We start from the raw sequence: 17780 nt of genomic DNA, 5'->3' as shown, positions 1-17780 counted from the left end.
TTTGCAACTCAGTGAGACCCTGTTTCAATAATAAAGAATAAAAAAATAGGGCTGGGGGTGTAGCTCAGAGGAAGAATGCCCCTGGATTCCATCCCCAGTACCACAAATTTTTTATTGTTGTTTTTGGTAGTGGAGCTTGAATCTAGGGGTATTCTACCTCTGAGCTACATCCCCAGCACTTCAATTTTTTTTTTAAATTTTGAAACAAGATCTCGCAAAGTTCCTGAGGGTCTTGCTAATTGATAAGGCTGGCCTCAAACCTTTGATCCTCCAGTCTTAATATCCCAAGGACGGAGATTTCAGGCGTCCCACACATGGCTCGGGTATTCTTTAACAGGGCAACTTGATAAGAACTAGATATGATAATGAATATAATTTAGGGGCCAAAAGGGAAACTGAGGTCGGATATGGTGGCACATGACTATAATCTCAGTCCTTTGGAGGCTGAGACAGGAGGATTGCAGATTTTAGGCCATCCTCAGCAATTTAGTGAGATCTTCAGCAACCTAATGAGACTCTATTAAAAAAAATGGCTGGGAATGTAGGCTGGAGGTAGAATGCCTGTGGGTTCAATCCTCAGTACCACAAAAAAGAAGAGAAACTGAGTCTAGAACAATGAGATAACATATACAAGTCTTTCACAGTTCGAGGGCTCTCCCTGACCCTGGGGTTTAGCAACTGGCTTAGAAAGAATTCTGTGGAAACACTTTGTTTCTCATCTTGGAAATCTGAGGTCTAGACATAGCAAAGATTTGCCAAGGACATATAGTTTCCTAGCCAGACCAGTACAACATCCCAAGACTCTTGACTATCTCTTCCTAAAATACCTCAGCTGCCTCAGCCTTCCTCCAAGGTGACCTTTATGGACTAGTTTAATTATATAAGAAGGTGAGGCTGTAGTAAGGCTTTTGAAGAGGAAACATGGGGAAAAAAACAGACCAAGAGATAAAAACAGAGAGGAAGTTGAGCATGTTAGCACATACCTATAATCAGAGCATGTGGGACACTGAGTCAGGAGGATTGATGGTTCAAGGGCAGCCTCGGCAATTTAGTGATACCCTCAGCAACTCCGTAAGACCCTGTTTGAAAATAAGAATAAAATGTGGCTGAGAATGTAGCTCTGAGGTAGAATACTCCTGGGTTTTACTCCCTGTACCAAAACAAAACAAAACAAATTTGAAAAAGAAAGGAGACCAGCACGCCTCAGTTCCTCAGTGTTCCCTTGGGCTTTCTTTAGCTCTTTCTTCACAGCCTACTCATCTTCCCCTCAGCTCTTGGCTTTTTGCTCATGTCCTCCCCTGCAGCCACTTCTCAGGGTCCCTACCCTGTCTAGACACGCACACATCTTGCACTCCAGCTCTTGACTTCGCATTTTTTTTTCCTCCACCGCTGGTTAGGAGTCAATTTCCATATGTATGTGAATATGCTTAGCTCAGCAGGGAATCAAAACTAGAATTCATTTTCCTTCCAAAAAATATCAGCCTGCTGGACGTGGGGACATACACCTGTAATCTCAGTACTTTGGAGGCTGAGACTAGAGGATCACAGGTTCAAGGCCAGAGTCAGCAACTTAGTGAGACCCTGTTTTCAGGTAAAAAATCAAAAGGAATGGGGATATGGCTCAGAAGTAGAATGCCCCTGGGTTCAATCTTCCAGTGCTTCTGTGGTCTCCTAATCTTCCAGACTCAAAACTCTCAACTTTACTAGGGGCTGGGGGAGGGTTTTGGTGTTTTGTGAATGCAGAATATCTGTTCGGGTTCTGGAGATGGGTCGTGGTGATGGTTACACAACAATGTAAATAGAGCTAGTTGATGCCACTGGACTGGAAGATACCTAATGCCCCAACTTTGGTGCTAGGAAAGCTGTGAGTCTCAAGAACTGCATGGAAACATTGAAAGAAACAGCGGTATAAGGAGAAGGTTGTAATTTTTTCAGAAGGAAGATGGATTCCATGAAATAGGTTAAAATCTCTGGGTGTGATGATGCATGCCTGTGATCCTAGTATTGAGAGGCTGAGACAGAAGGATCACAGGTTCTACACCAGCCCAAACAATGTAACAAGATTCTCAGCAGCCTAGTGAGACTCTTGCTTCAAAACAAAATTATCCAAAGGGCTGAGAGTGTAGCTCAGAGGTAGACTGCCTCTGGATTGAATCCCCAGTACTATGGTAAAAAAGGGTTAAAAGGTACATTCTCTGTTATGTATATACAAAGACATAAAACAAAGAAAAAGAAAATATTTTGTGTCATTCTTTTTTTTTTTTCAGTACTCAGAATAGAACCCAGAGGCATTTGACCTCCAAGCTATACCCCATGCCTTGATTTTTATTCTTTATTTTGAGACAGGGTCTCACTCAGTTGCAGAGGGCCTCACTAAGTAGCTGAGGCTGTCTGCGAACACCGATCTTCTGGTCTCAGCTTCCCGAATGCTGGGATTACAAGCTTGCGCCACCATGCCCGGCCATGTCATTCTTGATTTGTGGCTACTTTACTTTCTCCTCCCCACCTGACCTACTTGGCCACCAGGTCACACTGATTTTCCACTTACTGGAGGGTCCGCAAACATGCTGGTACTTGTGCCTCACTGCTGTGGGTTCCTGAGCCTAATCTCTCTCTGGAGTGTAGGAGAGTGAGGCCTGACATCTACAGTTTAAACCCCTAAAGAACCGGATGTGGGTGGACTACAGGCCACCCTTTGAGAACACCGCCTTTCAGTGTCTTTTGGCTTTGTCCTTTCCTTTCCATGACCCCTATTCCTGCCCCGGCTGGCCCTCATCACCTCATACCTGCATTACAGCAACAGCTGGACAGCTGCTAGCCTTTCCTTGTTCTAGCCCTTCCAGTTGCCAGGACCCGTCTTCTACAAATATCTTTTGTATCACATCACTTCCTTGCTCAGAAGCCTATCATGGCTCCCTGAGACCTATTAGATGCTATCTAAAGTCAGTTGGCTGGGCTCCATCCAAGCTGTCTTCCTATCTTCCCCTTCCTGCCTCTGTTCACTCCACCCTTCCCAGCCCCTTTGGTCACATTTGGCCCTTCTGCTTATTTGGAGAGACCTCCTTTCTTTTTCTTTATTTCTTCTTCTTCTTCTTCTTCTTCTTCTTCTTCTTCTTCTTCTTCTTCTTCTTCTTCTTCATCATCATCATCATCATCATCATCATCACTCTAAGCACTGGGAATTGAACCCAGGAGCATTCTACTTCCAAGAGCTACACTCCTTGTTTTATTTTTATTTTGAAACAGGGTCTCATTAAGTTGTAGCGCACCTCACTAAGTTGCTGAGGCTGCCCTTGAACCTACGATCCTCCTGTCTCAGCCTCTCAAGTACTGGGATTCCAGGCGTGTACCACCATGCCTGGCTGGAGTGGCCTCCTTTCTACCTCGTTGTCTCCTGCCCATCACCACTGGAACACTTCTGGTTCCATAGGAAGAATCATGAAAGCTGTTCAGATTTTCTATCACTTCCCTTCACAGCCAGCCTCTGTTGTTCACTAGCTGGATGGCTTTGGGCAAGCTGCTTTCCTTCTCTGTGCCTCCATGTTTATTTTCTTGTCTGTACAATGGGGATCCTTATTTTTCTTTTTTAATTTTTTTCTTTCTCTCTCTCTCTTTCTTTTCTTTCTCATTCTCTATTCTCCCCTCTCTCTCTCTCTCTCTCTCTCTCTCTCTCTCTCTCTCTCTCTCTCTCTCTCTCCCCGTATTGGGGATTGAACCCATGGGGTTTATACCTTTAGGCTACACCCTCAACCTTTTATTTTTTGTTTTGAAACATCAGAGTCTACTAAGTTTCTAAGGCTGTCTTTGAACATGCAATCTTCCTGTCTCAGCTTCCCAATTACTAGAATTACAGGCATGCATGTGCCACTGTACCAGGCTAAAATGGGATTTTTTTTGTACTAGAGATTGAACCCAGGGGCATTTTACCTCCAAGTTACATATCTCTGTCTGTCTGTCTGTCTGTCTGTCTGTCTCTCTCCATATATATATATATATATATATATATATATATATATATATATATATAGTCTTGTTTTGAAACAGGATCTTGCTAGGTTGCTGAGTCTTGCTACATTACTGAAGTTGGCCTCAAATCTATGGTCCTCCTGTCTCAGCCTTCCAAGTATTAGAATTACAGGTATGTGCCACCATGCCTGGTTAAAATGAGGACCTTAATAAGACATACCTCATATGCTTGTGCAGTTCATTAAAAGAATCGATAAATGTGAAACGGCTTAGAATGGTGTCTGGCATAATTTCAGTCCTATTGAAGTAATAGTTATATCATTAATAATTGTGATCATTGCTCCTTCTAGGCAGCTCCTCTCTGGAAACCATTATGCTTGGAATAGCTAAGTGATGGAGTTCTTTGTTAATCCTTTCCTGATCTAGTAGAGGTGGTTAAGTATTAAGTGGATTCCAGCGAGCTTCTCTGCATGAGAAAACCCGTGGACCTGGGGTGTCTACAAAGCTCTAATTAGTTCATTAATTTCTAACCAACTAAAAGTAGAAGAGGTGAGATGTGAAAACAAGATTTTTCAGAATGAGTAGGTTGATGTTAGAACAAGATCCACAAACCTTAAGGGATGGTGAGCCATGTACTTTCTTTCCTGTGGTCTTTCAAGAGTTCTTCTCCCCGTACCCTGGTCCCAGAAGCCCTGACACAACTACTCACTCCCTGGCTTCCTTCTCAGCAGCCTCCCAGGAGCAGCTTACTCCGGATCTGTCCCTAGCCTGACAGCCTTGCACTGTATGTCTCAAGTAGTCCTTTCCTGTACCTGCATATAGCCTAGCCCCACATTTCTGTTCTAATTTCTTTTCTTTTTTTTAAAAAAATAAACAGATGAAATGTATGTATTTTTGTGCACATGATTTTTTTTTTGGTGATACTGGGGTTCCTGGAAGCCCTTCTACCTCTGGGCTATACTCCCAGACCTATTTTATACTTTTTTTTATTTTTGGAAACAGGGTCTCTTAAGCCAGTGCAGCTCCTCCTGCGTGATCCTCCTGTCTTCGCCTCCCAAGTGCGGGGATTACAAGTGTGTGCCACCACTACGGGCTGCACATGATGTTTTGAAAAAAAAAAGTATATAGTGGAACATCTAAATCTAGCTAATTAACATATGCAGTTTTATTTTATTTTTCAAACCCATGTCTATGCTTTTGTGGCAAATACAATCAAGTCTTTTAAAAGCCTCAATGAATTCAGTCTCTGTCATTATGTTCTTTTAATAAAAACTAAAAGTTCTACTGCCACAGACTTGGGGAAAGGTCTCAAAGTATTTTTAACATTTAAACGGGAGAAACACTACCCCCTAGGATCCATGGGAACTATGGAGCAGCACTAAACCCCTTGGTTCTGTTTTCCTATTTCTCTCTCTCTCTCTCTCCCTCCCTCCCTCCCTCTCTCCCTCCCTCCCTCCCTCCCTCTCCCTCTCCCTCTCCCTCTCCCTCTCCCTCTCCCTCCCTCTCGTTTCATACTGCAGATTGAACCCAGGAGCATTCTAACTCAGAGCTATACTCCCAGACCTATTTTAGTTTGTATTTTATTTTATTATTTATTTAGGTAGTACTGGGGATGGAACCCAGAGACTTTCTACCTCTTGGCTATACTCCCAGATCTACTTTATAATTTATTTGGAAACAGGGTCTCACTAAGTTGTTGAGAGCCTCATCAAGTAGCTGAGGCTGGATTTGAACCTGTGAGATCCTCCTGTCTCAGCCTCCCAAGCGCGGGGATTACAAGTGTGCACCACCACACCCAGCCTTAGTTCGTATTTTAAAACAGAGTCTTACTGAGTTCTGAGGGCCTTTCTAATTCATTGAGGCTGGTTTCACACTTGTGATCCTTCTATCCCTATTCTCTATTCTGCTTTGCTCTGTTGTCCTCTCTCCCAGGGTCATTCTGCCTCTGAGCTACACCCCTAGCCCTTATTATTTTTTCTTATTTTGAAAGAGTCTTGCTAAGTTCCTGAGGCTGACCTCCAACCTGCGATCTTCCTGTCTTAGCTTCCCAGGCAAGTTCCACCATGTCCGTCCTGCTTCTTTTTCTAAGAGCAGGAAACAGAACATTCCACATTCAGGAGTGGTGTATAAAGTGGTACTCTTGTGATGTTTGTTAAGTTGGGAGGGCTGTCTTAATGGTTTGATGGGCCAGGCCTGGTGGCGCACGCTTGTAATCCCCACACTTGGGAGGCAGAGACAGGAGGATCGCGCAGGTTTGAAGCCAGCTGCGCGCAGGCTTAGGAGACCCTGTTTCCAAATGAAAATGTAAAAATAGGTCTGGGAGTGTAGCCCGGAGGTAGAAGGGCTTCCAGGAACCCCAGTACCACCAAAAAAAAGGTTTGATGGGACAGTAGATTGGAGGGAGGAGGTGAGGCGGCAGATACAGTCAAGAGAGACCACTGCTGTTGTGGTCTCATTGTTCTTTAGCTTGTTTTGGGTCCAGCCGCAGGACTTGCTGAGTCCAGAACCTCAAAAGCCACTAGAGTCCAGGAACAATATGTTTTTGCCTTTCTCCACCCCTAGATGTGTTTTCTGTTGAACAACAAGGAGCTGCTACTCTTGTGTGAATAACAACCATCTAAAGTTCCTCTTATCTAGTCTAGTAACCACTGGGGCCTCAGAAGTTGCAGTGTTTGTCTCTGTTTAGTGGGGGTTGCCTAGGAAACAAAACTGTTCTCCCTTCACCACGATGTGACTGTGGGACAAGTTTTTTCCCCTATCTGTAGAGAAAAGGCTTGATGTCCACAGAGGTTTGGTATGGTACTGGGCTGCTTTTTTGGGTTTTCTTTTTCATCTGTTCTTGATCAGCTGCAAACTGGGCATGAATCGTCCACAAGCTGCTCAGTTTGTTTTGAGAAGGGGTGAGTGTGGGAGTAACTGAGATTGGGGAGAGTCCATGCCAGTGGGGGATAGCTGCCTCGGAGCTCCCAATGCCCTGGTCCAATGTTTGGGAACATTCAGCAGCTGTGCCATCTGTGTGCCATGTTCAAATTTGTAGGTGTAGATAATGAACTTGCTTCATGAGCAGCCAGCTTGGGAAACTGGGGTTTGAGAGTCCAGTGACCCAGGGGTTTGCAATGTTCTGAAGAAGGGTTTTGGTGACGGGGAAAGGGCAAGCCAGCACGTACAAACTTGACGGATAAAGAAGTGTGTCATTTTGATTGCACTGGGGCAGTGATTGGTGCAAGGGAAGGGGACAAGACATCTTGGTAAGTTGGTTTGTGGCTCAGAAAAATCAAAGAGCTCTAGTCACTTGCAAGTGGCAAAGGGAGATATCAATTGCATCTTACGGGAAGTTGAGATTGAAGAGTCACTAATAGCTGGGCATGGTGATGCATGCCTGTTATCCCAGTACTTGGGAAGCTGAGACAGGAAGATCACAGGTTCGTGGCCAGCCTCAGAAACTTAGCGAAAGGATGATGGGTGATAATGAACCCCAAAGAGAGGTGGAGGAGGGAAGCTGGAGTGAGGCCCTTGAGGCTGGACAGCGGGCTGGTTTTGCAAATAAATTTGCAGCAGGATAGTGTAGAAGGAGTGACTGAAGACATCTTTCTTTGAACAGGATGAAGGGAGCAGGGAAGAGGTGGTGACTCTGTGACCTCATACACTCTGTCCTTTTCCTTCTGAAGTTGTCTTTGCTTCTTTGCCCAGGTTAAGGGTCACAAGTACGTTGGTATTAAGGAGAATGTATTGTGTGATGATGTTTCTAGAAGGAAGAGGCCCACTCGTGTTTGGTTCCTCTCACTTTTTCATACATAGATTCTGTCCTTTTCTCTTTCTGGCCTTCCTGGAGGTACCCTTCCTCCCAAATCACTCTCTCAGGCTGACACAGATGTTTCCTATGAAAGTAGAAACAAGACAGAGGGACAGAGGCTGCGAGTTGGAGTCCAGCTCGCTTAATAGCTGTGTGATGCCAGGTACGGTGGTGCATTTCCATAATCCTAGTATTTGGGAGACCGAGACTGAACTATCGCAGGTTGGAGGCCAGCTTCACCAACTTAATAGATGTGTGACTCTGGGCAAGTCAGTTCATCTGGCTGAGTCCTCAGCTTCCATACAAACGTCCTTTAGAGACTGTGTGGATGACACATGACACCAGTGTAGCGCAGACCTGGCATTTCTGGTGCTCAGCAAATGTTTGGTGGTGAGGAAAACAGCCTCCCCCCACTAGGTGAGGGCCCTCTCCCACCCAGTCCCTTTATACTCAGTCACACACCAAGTTTATTTTTAGAAAAAAAAGAGCAAAATTTATTGAAACTTCAAGCTACATTTGAAAAAATTCAAATCCAAATCCTGGAGACATACATCAGGATAAGGTGTCAGAAAGTGGAAAGTGTTCACCGTCACAGAATCCCCTTAGAGATAAGCTCCCCGGGCACAAGAACATCCCTTGGGCCCCATGGGATCAAAGCCATTCCCTCCTCCACCCCTAGTCCACAGCAGGACACCATCTACCTATTCGCTGGAAAGTTTTCCATGAGAATTAAAAAAATGTTCTCAAATAACAATGCGAAGTCCAAACAGATCTCTCAACCCCATTCTATGTAGTCAGCACCAGTGAATGGTGGGTTTGGCCTTCAAATGAGGACTTCACATGTCTTCAGTGGAGAGATGGGGAAAGAAAGGACTGCAGCAGCAAGGCATCTGTGGCCGCATTCTGAGGCTGGCCCCCATCTCCCTGCCTTGACCCTTGAGTCTTAACCTACAGGACAAACTGGATCAACTTGGTAAATGAGCACAGTCAAAGAATTAGCTTTAAGAGATACAGGATCAATCAAGAACTCCCAAAGCTGGTTAGGCCCTTTGACATGTATGTGTATGTGTATATGTATACATCACTACACTAAGATACAGATCTAGCCCTATGGGTATATATGCATTTATGGCTATATAGAAAAACTATGCCAATACTAACCAAACAGAACTTTGTAAGCGGTCATCCCAAAGCTGTAATCCCACACTGGGCTGTGCACAAAGCCATGCATTAACCATATTCACCGACAGAAGGCTGACATGGCTCGATCCCTCCCATCTGTGCCCCCCACCTTGGCGAGCAAGGGGAGAAGGGAGAGGTAGCCTCTGCTTAAAACACGAGTGGCTTCTTCATAGGAACAGTCATTGTCAGGTGAAACTGTTGAAGATGTCCATGGAAATGAAAAACAGACCCCTTATACTTTCTGGAGCCAACTGGCATCACATGTCAAACTACCCTTCTCCTTTGCCAGTTGGGGCTAAGTTGCCCAGGCCCTGGGAATCCCCAGGGCGCGGTGACATTAGTGGCTCACTGGTTTGGGGTGATGGGGCCCCATGCAACTCAGCCTCCAGAGACCTGCTCTTTGTCAGGGGTCTGTCACTGAAGTGGACCCAGGTGGCCATGTCCTTGAGACATCTCTTGGCACCAGCTATGCTAGGTGTAAAGTTCTCCACGTGAGATGACGCTTGGGGAGCCAAAAACAAACTGGAAAGAACTAGGTAGAACAGGTTTAGTGGCTCTGCCCACCCTGAGGACAGAGCCACTTACACCGCAGAACCACCAGGGGCCTCGGGGGCCTGTGGGGACTCAGGAGCAGGCTCTTCAGGGCTCAGGCGGGACTGGAACTTCTCCAGCTGCTCGGGGCTCGCCAGGGTCTTCAGCAGGGTGTTCTCACGCTCTAGCTGGGAGTTTTTCTCCACCAGCTCTCTGATCTGTTCCTTTAGGATCTCCACCTCCTCTCTTACAGCATACATCAGATGATTCTTCACCAGATCCTGCAGCAGAGGAAAGCACCACAGAGCCGCACATTAGCCATAGGTGGCCCTCTGCAGCACTGTGCCTTGCCATTCATTTACCTGCACTTGCCTTCAAGTGGCCTCCCTGCAGGCTTCCCTTGGCATGCCTGTCTTGCACTCCAGTTCCTCATGCACCCTTCTCCCAAGCATTTAAACTCTCACTGGGGAAAGCTGCAGAGCTAGGAGCCTGGCTTCTAATTAGCTAGGTCCCACCCCCTTACAAATGACTACTGACTCTCAAATCTGCCTGGTTAGGGACCTTTCAGGTGGGATTTCTGATGGTTGCCAGTTGGCCCTGCAGTTGGTCCAAATGGCGAGAGGTGCAACACATCCCATATTATTGGTCTTGCTTTACGTCAAGCAACTAAAACTGGCTATTTCGGAATTTCTTCCCTTCCATGTGAGCCTGCACACTGTGTGGCAGCTGTTTTGCAGCCTGGTTACACAGGAGGACCCTTGATCTGGGGGAAGGTGCAGAGACTGCTACATCCTCTCTGCATGTGATGACTACATTGGGGAGAGGACTAGTCATTAGGCTCCAGAGCACAATGAAGGGGCTTCTAAATGAGGGCAGCACCAAGCCCTGTAGCTGTTTTGGCTGCTTGGAGTATGACCACTACCAGGTAAGGGGCGGGAGAAGAGGTATGGTGCTGGGCTTTCTGCTTCCTCCCAATTCCTGACCCCAGCCCAGGCTCTGCAGAGATACTGCGGTGCATTTGCATCCAATGAGCTCTGGTCCCTGCCAACTGCAGGATGCAGACAAATGCAGAAGTCTCAGCTCCCTGCCCTACAATGGCCCAGGAGGGAGCTAGAGGCTGCTGCAAAGCCCTGGATGGGGGAAGGGGAAGAAAGGAGGGAGCCTCACAAGGGCAGACTGGAAATGCCCTAAAAGGGGTCACTACAATCATATGGGAAGCAGGCAGTCTGCTTCCTCAGCTATTTGGCATAAGGATTTTGCACCCACCCCTCGGTCCTGCCCAGAGTTACATAAGCAGCAGTTAAGTCTGGGGATGGGAATGACGCAGTGATGCCACTCACCATGGCCTGCTCGATCTTGTTGTCTATGGCCACCACACTGGCTCCAGAGGCACTGCCGAGACAAAAAGCAAATCGACCGTTTACTCCATTCCACTCTGAGTACCCGACAACTGCGACCAAAGTCCTCCATCTGTCCAGGGGCTTGTTCTTTCCCGCTTCCCTGGACTCGAGTTCCAGGCAGTCGGTCCTCAGGTCCCTCTCCAGCCCCCGCAGGAAACGGCACCTCCCCACCGAGGCAACATCAGCACTGCCACCGCCCTGAGTTCCCCCATCCGCGACCACCCTGAGGCGGCGGGTGGGTCCTGGGCGCTAGGACCAGCGTGGCCTGCTCAGGAAATATGCAAACAATGAGGGAGCGCGGCCCAGGGAGGCCCCTGACGCCGGCCTAGATCGTCCCAGCCGACCTACCCGGCTCCGAACCTAGCTTGGAATTCCTTCTGGGCTCGGAAGCTTCCGGCCTTCTCTCCAGAGGTGCGCGGCTGGACCCCTGCCCTGCGCCCCTCTTCCTCCCGCTGCCCGTGCGGCTGCAGTAGCTGGTTCTCAAGGCGCAGCAGCCGCAGGGACGCTCGGACGGCGGATCCCAGCGCGGCGGCGACCCCCCCCCTTCCTGCGTCCCCTACCCCCGCCCCTTCCCAGGATGCTGCACCGCGGGGAACAGGGACCGGCGGCGCCAGGCTCGCTCGGAGATCTGCCTCGGAGCCCAGCCCCCGCCGGCACCCGGCTCAGCAGCACAGGCCAGTGGTTACCTGTTATCCAGCTTAACGGAAACCACATCCCCTCCAAGCAGGGAAGAGAAGAAGGAGATGGAGAAATTGTGCAGCTGATAGACCGCCACCTCCATGGGGGTCTGATACATTTCGGTGTTCATGGCTGGGCTGCGGGAGCTCTGGCCGCGCTTCGGGCCGGGCTGGGCGGGCTGGGCGGCTGTTGGCACGCTGCACCGGGCTGGGCTCCGCACGAGAGTCGGGCCCTGAGACTAGGAGGGGGACGAAGGCTGCGGACCAAAGCCAGGCAGGCGCTCCAGCAGCTGAAGGGAAGTGACTCGAGGGGTGTCACCTAGTGTGTCACAAACTCCACAGCCGCCAGTCCAACCCAGACTCGGAGATATTTCGGCTCCTGCTTCTTTATATAGGAGGAGCCGGCTGCGTCACATGGCGTCAGGGGCCATGCAAATGAGTTCTGTACTGGGCTTTGTGGCCCAGTTAAACCACATCCCCTCCCTGAACCTTAGACTGGGGCTGTAAACAGTTCAGCACTTTCTTGTGCCAACTGGCATCTCTAAAGAGGGCTCTGGAGATTGGTTTTAAAAACCAAACTGGAGCTGATTTCTAGAGAAATAAGAAGAAATGCCTAACAGGAGGCAGAAAGCACTCAGTAGAGGGCGGTGCTGCCTTTAAAAGTGCTTCTTCAGGTGTTAGGCAGCCTGTTAGGTGTTAGGACTTTGATGGCTTTGCAATGCTCTCAGATGTCATATTCTCTGAACACCTACCCCAACAGTAGGAACCTCACAGCCCCTGCTAGCACTAGTAGCCTCTCCCCTGCACACATACATTGTTACTTGCATGTGCCTTCTCTTATCAATGCAGCCAGTCCCCTTACCTAGACAGTGTCCCGTCAGCCTGCCTCAAACCCCAGACCCACCCACCCACCTCTTCCTTGGAATGCACAGGTGCGGGAGTATCTATGCATATGCACATATGCTTAGTGGAAAAACGTGTTGGGGAGCTAGGTGGAGAGGAGACAGAGTATAGGGGAGGGCACTAGAGTGATCACAAACACCAGCCCTTTTCTCATTGATCTCCATGCCTTACTCTGCAGAAAAACTATGGTCAACATTATCCAGGGTCTCATGCCCCCCCCTTTTTGGTGCGGTACTAAGAATGGAACCCAGGGGACATTCTACCTCCAAGCTCAATGCCCAGCCCTATTTTAATTTTTAGTTTGAAACAGAGTTTCAGTAGGTCCATGAGTGTCTCACTACTTGATGAGGCTGCCCTCCAACCTGTGATCCTCATGATTCAGCCTCCCAAGAACTGGGATTACAAGCATGTGTCACCATGCCCGGCCTTATTTTTTAAAAACAAATTTTGTTACTTTCCTATGAAGAGAAAATAACAAGAAAACTACATAACAAGGCTATATATAAACTATCTCAGGCAAACACCTGCTCTGGAATAGGTTCAGCTATAAATAAAGTATTAGACGGTATTTTGTGTCAGTCAGACTCTAGCCACAAGGAAAACGAGGTGATTGTTTCTTACTAAGAGTTACACATTTCTATCAAAACATGTTTTCATTGTCAGCCTCCAACAAAGACTCCTCTGGAGGCTTGAGGGCTTTTCCTCCGGTTCCTTCCTAAGTGAGGCCACCTGGTGGTCAAAAGCAGAATTGCATCCCGAAGGGGAAACCTGGGCAGGGAAAGGGACAGGTGATGCAACAGGGAATGTTATTTACACTAACCAAGGTACCAAAAGAGAACACCGGGTTCCACCACATATACAATAGTTTGGATGAAGCTAAGGCCAGTACCCATGAATCAGTGCTCCACAGGCTGTAGTCCAAAGAAATATCCTAATGCAATCAGGCTATTGGAAAAGTACTGGGGCCTCTTATCAGCAAAGAAGGTAATTATTATTTGCTTCAGGATATTTCTCTTAATCAGGTACCTGGCACCAACACCCTGGCCAAGGCCCCATCCAAGCCCAGTCTGAAGGCCTCAATTTCCTCTGGGTTTCCACTGCAGTTATGCCACCAAACAACTAGTATTTCTGACCATGACACAGGACTCCACAGTTGGATTGCCGAGGTGGTAACACTTACACAAAGACCATTATATTTGCAAGGGACTGCCTGATATAACTATCCAGGAAAACCTGTTTCATGAACCTACTCTGTCCTGCTTTAGGTGGGAGATAATGCCTAGATGGATGTTGTTGACTCGAGCTCTCTGAACCTAGTGTTTGCAGTGGACAGTAGACAGAATAAAAGACAGAGGATATTTATAGATCATCAAGAATGTTGTCTGAGGAAAATATTCTTAAATAAGAACTTAGCTGATATTGGAATTCCCTGACACATTAATCTGTCCTCTGTGCCATCTAGATTGTTCTTGATCCAGAAAGACTGACTGGCTTGTTAGTTTTTCTAAACTATTGTTGCCCGATGCAAGATTCCAAGGGAGATAATGGGCGAGGAGAAAGAGAGGGAGAGAAAGCTGTGTTGGTGGGATTTGAGGTTGGGGAAAACTACTAGGATAACAGGGCACTGGCAGAAGTAAAACTGCTTTGAGCCTGATGTGGTGGCCAGGCCTGTAATCCCAGTACTTGGGAGATTGACATAGGAGGATTACTGGTTCATGGCCAGCATGTGATAATTTAGTGAGACTTGTTTCAAAATAAAAAATAAAAGGGGCTTGGGGTGTATCTTAGAGGTACTCAGTCCCCAGTACCATAAATAAATAAACAAGTATAGGGCATGGTGGCGCAAGCTTGTAAGCCCAGCCTTCAGAAGGCTGAGACAGGAGGATAGCAGTTCAAGGACAGCCGTAGCTACTTAGGTCTTTTGCAACTCAGGGAGACCCTGTTTCAAAATAAAGAATAAAAACTTGGGCTGGGGGTTAGCTTAGAAGTAGAATGTCCCTGAAGCTGGGTGTGGTGGCGCAGGCTTGTAATCCCAGCACTTGGGAGGCTGAGACAGGAGGATCACACAGGTTCGAATCCAGCCTCAGCTACTTAGTGAAGCTCTCAACAACATAGTGAGACCCTGTTTCCAAATAAAGTATAAGAGTAGGTCTGGGAGTATAGCCCAGAGGTAGAAAAGCCTCTGGGTTCCACCCCCAGTACCACAAAACAAAACAAAAGAAGTAGAATGTCCCTGGGTTCCATCTCCAGTACCGCAAAAATAAATAAATAAGTAAATAATTAAGGCTGGACATGTAGCTCAGTGGCAGAGCACCCTTGGGTTCAATCTCTAGTACCACACACAAACACAGAAAAACAGCTCTTATGATTGGGATTCCCTTATGTGCCGACAGAGGCAGAGAAATCTAGGCAGTTCAGGCAGCGAAGGGAAAAGGGGTTAAGATTGTTAGCAGAGCTGTGTTTGAATTGTTCACTAATTATCCTTCAATTACAAAAATGAGCCGAGTTTGAGACTCACTGAACTATAATTACCACTACTACTGAAGCATCAGTGTTGGGCAGACACTATGCTGGCTGTGCCACCAACCTACAGTGTAGGCACTATCACCATCATTTTACTGATGAAGAAACCAAAGGTCTCAGAGGCTACCTTGCACAAGGTGGCAGAGATCATAAACTGCAGAGCTGGGACTCCAGCCCACATCTTCCTGACTTAGAAGCTAAGTTTATTCCTACAACACCTACTCATAGGTACTAGTGGAACCAGGAGTAAGTTGTTGAATGAGTGAGTGGAGGCTGGAATGAATGAGATGAGGCAATTGGGGGATGGCTTAGAGGTGTCAGAGACTGGTAAGGAGGGAAGGGTGAGGGGCAGAAGGAATGTCCCAGGATGACAACAAAACTACTACTGGAGAGTTGTAGAGGTTGGCTTTGGGCCCTGCAAGCACGGCCAGGTTTTTTGATACTTGAAAACTGGAAGAATACCCAAGTGTCCCAATGAGTTTTAGAAGACATTCAAAAGAGGTTTAGAAGAGTTCAATAGGCAGCCAAGCAATCCTCAAAGAAAGCTATCTCTGTCTAGGAAATGGCCAATGTCACTCCAACCGGATGGCTTCTAGAATGGACTCTGTAGTCCCAGAGTACACAATAGTTCAAATAAAGCATGCAGTCTTTTAACAACAATCACAGCCTAGTCAAACCTTGAGCTTCTGGGCCCCCACTCACTGGCAATCTTGATTATCTCCCCCCATTCTTGCTGTGCTCAGCTTTTAGAATCAGTCAACAACAAGAAAGTAAGCTCCTATCAGGGAACTAGTTAAAAAAAAAAAAACACTTCAAGACGTTGTCTGGGGTTCAGCCCACACTTGGGCCTATCTGTCTTCCCATATATACTTTAGTTCTTCTGTAAGAGAAATGATCATCCTGAAGCCTGATGACCCTCTATTACCAAAGAATGATTGGATCCCAGGATCCGATAAAGAAAGACAATGGAGTTCAATGTCTCTATACAAAGATTGTCTAACAAGGACAAGGAAGATAAATGGGAAGGAGGAGGAGGAGGAATCCAAGAGGTTCTGTTTAACCCTTGGCACACCAGGAAATGTATCTGCCTAGAGCAGCTTCGCCAGGCCTTGCAGTGGGTGGAAATCTGCATTGTACACAATATCTATTATATCACATATATCTAATCTAATAACTCTAAGTACAGTGTTCCCTGTGGAGGCGGGCCACACACACAGGAAACAAGAAGCCTAGGAATGCGACAGCCTGTGGTCCAAACTCCCCCTCTTCAATCCCACAATTTACAAAGCAGGCTGGATCCACAGCCAGAGTGGTGGTGACCAGCACCCCTCACTGGCGCTCAGTTCTAGTCCTTATGCCATAGGACATTGCAACCAAACAGGCATAGCTGACCGTACCCCTGGTGGGGAGACCATCTAGCACAGGCTGGTGCAGTGAGGATGCAGCTAACTGCCCCCATTTCAGAAGGCTCTGGAAGCCAGCTTACTCTCCTTGAGCTGGAACAAACATCTCAGCCTTTCCACTGGCTTGTTCCACTTCAACAGACCCTCCTGGACAAGAGCGTTTCCTACTTTGGGTTCCCACGGGACAGTGGGAAGGTGATGGGCCAGCAGGCAGGATCCCAAGCCTGCTGTTGAGGGCCGGGGAAGCAGGCTCGGGGTGGGTGCTGTAGGATGGGGGAGGCGGTGAGGGGGATCATCTCACTTCCCTTTTTGTCACACTTGAAGCATTGTGTACCACACAGCCAGAAGGAAACTATTTATAGGCAGGTCTTCCTTATTTTCTACAGGGAATGTTCCACCCAAGGAGTTGGCAGTGTGGCCAGCAAAACACAGGGTCCTGTGTCAGGAGAAGCGGAAAAAGACAAGATGCGCGAGGAGCGGGATAAGCCACAAAGCAAACAGTGGGTTAGGAGCTGGAGGAAGAGATACAAGAAGGATATTGAGCGTTAGTGGCGTTAATGGGACGGTGAAAACATCTCTCCCCACTTACTTCTCTGCCGCGAGCCCCTCCGTCTGAGGCTATGTCTAGTTCTAATTACTTACTTGTCCCTTTTTCTGAAGAGGCTGGGGGAATAAGGAGGCTGAAACGCCATGGTTTCATTTGTCCTTGCTTCTCTCTTATCTTCTCTCTTCCCCTCCACCGTGGAAGACTATGGACAGGAAGGCCACTGCCACTTACATAGTTACTTTGGCTTCATGGAAAATCCCCAGAGTCCAGAAGGAGGGAAGCAAGAAGGAAAGACGGCGACAGAGAAACTGCCTTGTTCTCCGTAGATCATGTGAACTGCCCTGCATGGACAGAGCCCAGAGCCCCGATTTTGGGGGGCAGGAAAGTGGGGAGAGGGATGCAGAAGGCAATCGAGGGTAGGAGGAAACCTAAGGAGAATCCTGGTAGAGAGATAGATACTCTCTTGGGGAAACAGCTCTAGCAAATGATTTGGGGCACACCCTGGCACCAGATGATGACAAGGGACATGAATTGTGCCTTTCAGCTTCCTCCTGGACGGGGTCCCGTGTGAGCTTCACAAACAATCTCTGAATGACACCAGAATGGCAGGCGGAACCAAACCCCATTTTAACAAGGCACTCTGCCCCACCCATCTATATTCGGAAAAGGCAAAAACTGCTCTGGTAAGATTACCTTCATCATTTCAACTTTGATGGCTGCTACAGTGTGTGTATGTGTATGTGTGTGTATGTGTGTGTGTGGGGGAGGAATCCTGGCGTCTCAGCAGCACTGGAAGCATGGGTGATTTATCCAGGAATGCAGTTTAAGCTCAGTGGATCTTAAATTTCATCAACC

General features: G+C 47.6%; 2 protein-coding genes across 3 annotated transcripts in view; one reads left to right on the top strand and one right to left on the bottom strand.

Annotated features, from left to right (window-relative positions):
* The window catches only part of MID2 (midline 2), a gene marked incomplete at its 3' end in the record, with an annotated part of 523130 nt that overhangs the window by 277352 nt on the left and 227998 nt on the right, over window positions 1-17780 (top strand). The window lies entirely within an intron of this gene.
* TSC22D3 (TSC22 domain family member 3) overlaps window positions 9523-17780 on the bottom strand; it is a gene marked incomplete at both ends in the record, with an annotated part of 77014 nt that continues 68756 nt past the window's right edge. The window contains 3 exons of one of the 2 annotated variants that reach the window (XM_080718325.1): window positions 9523-9753; window positions 10813-10864; window positions 11559-11682. In XM_080718325.1, the coding sequence (XP_080574451.1) occupies window positions 9523-9753; window positions 10813-10864; window positions 11559-11680 (405 nt within the window). Of the gene's footprint in view, window positions 9754-10812; window positions 10865-11558; window positions 11683-17780 lie in introns of those variants that run through there. The other variant, XM_080718324.1, reaches the window with a different exon arrangement.

The sequence above is a fragment of the Muscardinus avellanarius genome (genome assembly GCF_963383645.1).
Source record: "Muscardinus avellanarius genome assembly, chromosome: X".
Classification (NCBI taxonomy): domain Eukaryota; kingdom Metazoa; phylum Chordata; class Mammalia; order Rodentia; family Gliridae; genus Muscardinus; species Muscardinus avellanarius.
This window is presented reverse-complemented; position numbering and strand designations above follow the sequence as displayed.